Raw genomic sequence first — 1,850 nt, 5'->3', positions numbered from 1 at the left:
GAACTCACAATTTACTATAGGCTCGGTGGATACTCGGGTCAGAAGTGCACCCAGAGATTTAGCATGGAGGATAGCAATTATCTTCTCACATTGATGGCTTCATATGACGCATTAATTTAATATTACTTAGCACCACCGTTCAGATTTTATTTCTACAGTATTTCAGTCTTCGTACACTCTGCTTAAAGGTGCTGCTTATATAGTGGGCAAACTTACCGTTAACATTAGTTATAGGTTAACTATAACCATAACTAACTGGCTAGCGTTAGCTATATCTTACGAGGTCGTTTCTTTGTCCATATGTGCGCGCGAGTTATTAACGTTGCTAATGTTAGTTAAAGACTTTAAAAACTTATAACGTTATCGCTAACTGTTCTCTCTGGACTCGGCAGAGGTGCTGCCTGGATTGTTAGCTAGTAGCTAGTTTACGTTAGCTAGCTAACGTTGAGTGTTTGTTATCTTTGAATAACTTACCCTGGAAAGTCAAAAGCGCTTCATTGAATTCATCAAATTTGCCTTCCTTGAAACGTCGACACAGACTTACAAACATAAAGTCAAACATCCACCCAGTAGCAACAGCGGAAACATGAGAAAAACGGACATTTCCATCTATATAACTAGCAACTGTAGGAGTTTCATTGTTAATTTCAGGCTCCATGTTTAGCTACAATTACTTTTGTCAGAGATCCTTTGAAAGTGAAAATAGTTTGAGTTCTTCTTCTTTGGAATGTTTGATTTTGCGATTTCCGCGCGCTTTAGTTTAACTTGTCCTCGCATGGCAGCCTACAGCGCCATTCTGCGTTTGGGAGAAGTAACTACAGCTAATAAAAAACAACGTGAACTTAATTTTCATCTTTTTTTGGTTGGACTATTTTAGAGCCATGACTCTTAAAATTATGGTATTTTCCCCAAGTTGTGTTATTGTTTTGGACTGCATTATAGTTAACTATGTGTATATAAAAACACGGAGAATAAAGTATTGACACATTTTAGGACATTGAGCTGAAAATAGTGCCACAGAATGAAGGTTGTTCAAGTTTTTAAACTTTTGATATGTTATCAACATGGGTAGGTGATGATGTCTGTGCTCCTTTTACTCAAAAATGTCCTTAGTATGTAGGCTTAAAAACTCTAAAAGATTTATGAGATCTACACAAAAAAGGAAAGACATGTTAGACATTCCAGATGGCACCTTTCAGGCATTCTTTTTTATAAAGTGCTTACAGTTCAAAACATACCTGAGGCAAGTTTTGGATATGAGGAAAAAATAATACAAACATCCTCACCCATTATGTATTTACACTTATCTAATAGACAGTTAAGAATGTGTGACACAATGGATGTAATAGTTACTGTTATTCTATCTCCATGTGATACAACTACAGTGATAATATTATTATATTACTATAATGCACAAACTTTTTTTTTTTTTACATTAAAGATATTACATGCCAGAACTTCTTGGTAATAAACTCATATTTGTATCATATTACTGTGGGGCTCGAAAGTTTGGACACCCCAGGTAAAAATGTGCATTAATGTGCATAAAGAAGCCAAGAAAAGATGGAAAAATCTCCAAAAGGCATCAAATGACAGATTAGACATTCGTATAATATGTCACAAAAAGTTAGATTTTATTTCCATCATTTACACTTTCTAAATAACAGAAAACAAAAAAAATGGCGTCTGCAAAAGTTTGGGCACCCTGCAGAGTGAATACCTTGTACTGCCCCCTTTGGCAAGTATCACAGCTTGTAAATGCTTCTTATAGCCAGCCAAGAGTCTTTCAATTCTTGTTTGAGGTATCTTCGCCCAGTCTTTTTTACAAAAGTCTTCCAGTTCTTTGAGAT

The 1,850-nt window shown here is 35.6% G+C and overlaps 1 protein-coding gene across 3 annotated transcripts in view; it reads right to left on the bottom strand.

The window, feature by feature from the left end:
- The window catches only part of terf1 (telomeric repeat binding factor (NIMA-interacting) 1), a 5,933-nt gene extending 5,189 nt beyond the window's left edge, over positions 1-744 (bottom strand). For all 3 annotated transcript variants that reach the window (XM_032503648.1, XM_032503649.1, XM_032503650.1), the window contains exon 1: positions 475-744. In XM_032503648.1, the coding sequence (XP_032359539.1) occupies positions 475-658 (184 nt within the window). In that variant the 5' untranslated portion in view covers positions 659-744. The remainder of the gene's footprint in view (positions 1-474) is intronic.
- Between the last annotated feature and the right edge of the window lie 1,106 nt (positions 745-1,850).

This window comes from Etheostoma spectabile, chromosome 22, assembly GCF_008692095.1.
Source record: "Etheostoma spectabile isolate EspeVRDwgs_2016 chromosome 22, UIUC_Espe_1.0, whole genome shotgun sequence".
Classification (NCBI taxonomy): Eukaryota; Metazoa; Chordata; class Actinopteri; order Perciformes; family Percidae; genus Etheostoma; species Etheostoma spectabile.
Note: the sequence above shows the minus strand (reverse complement) of the source record. Positions and strands in the feature narration are given on the sequence as shown.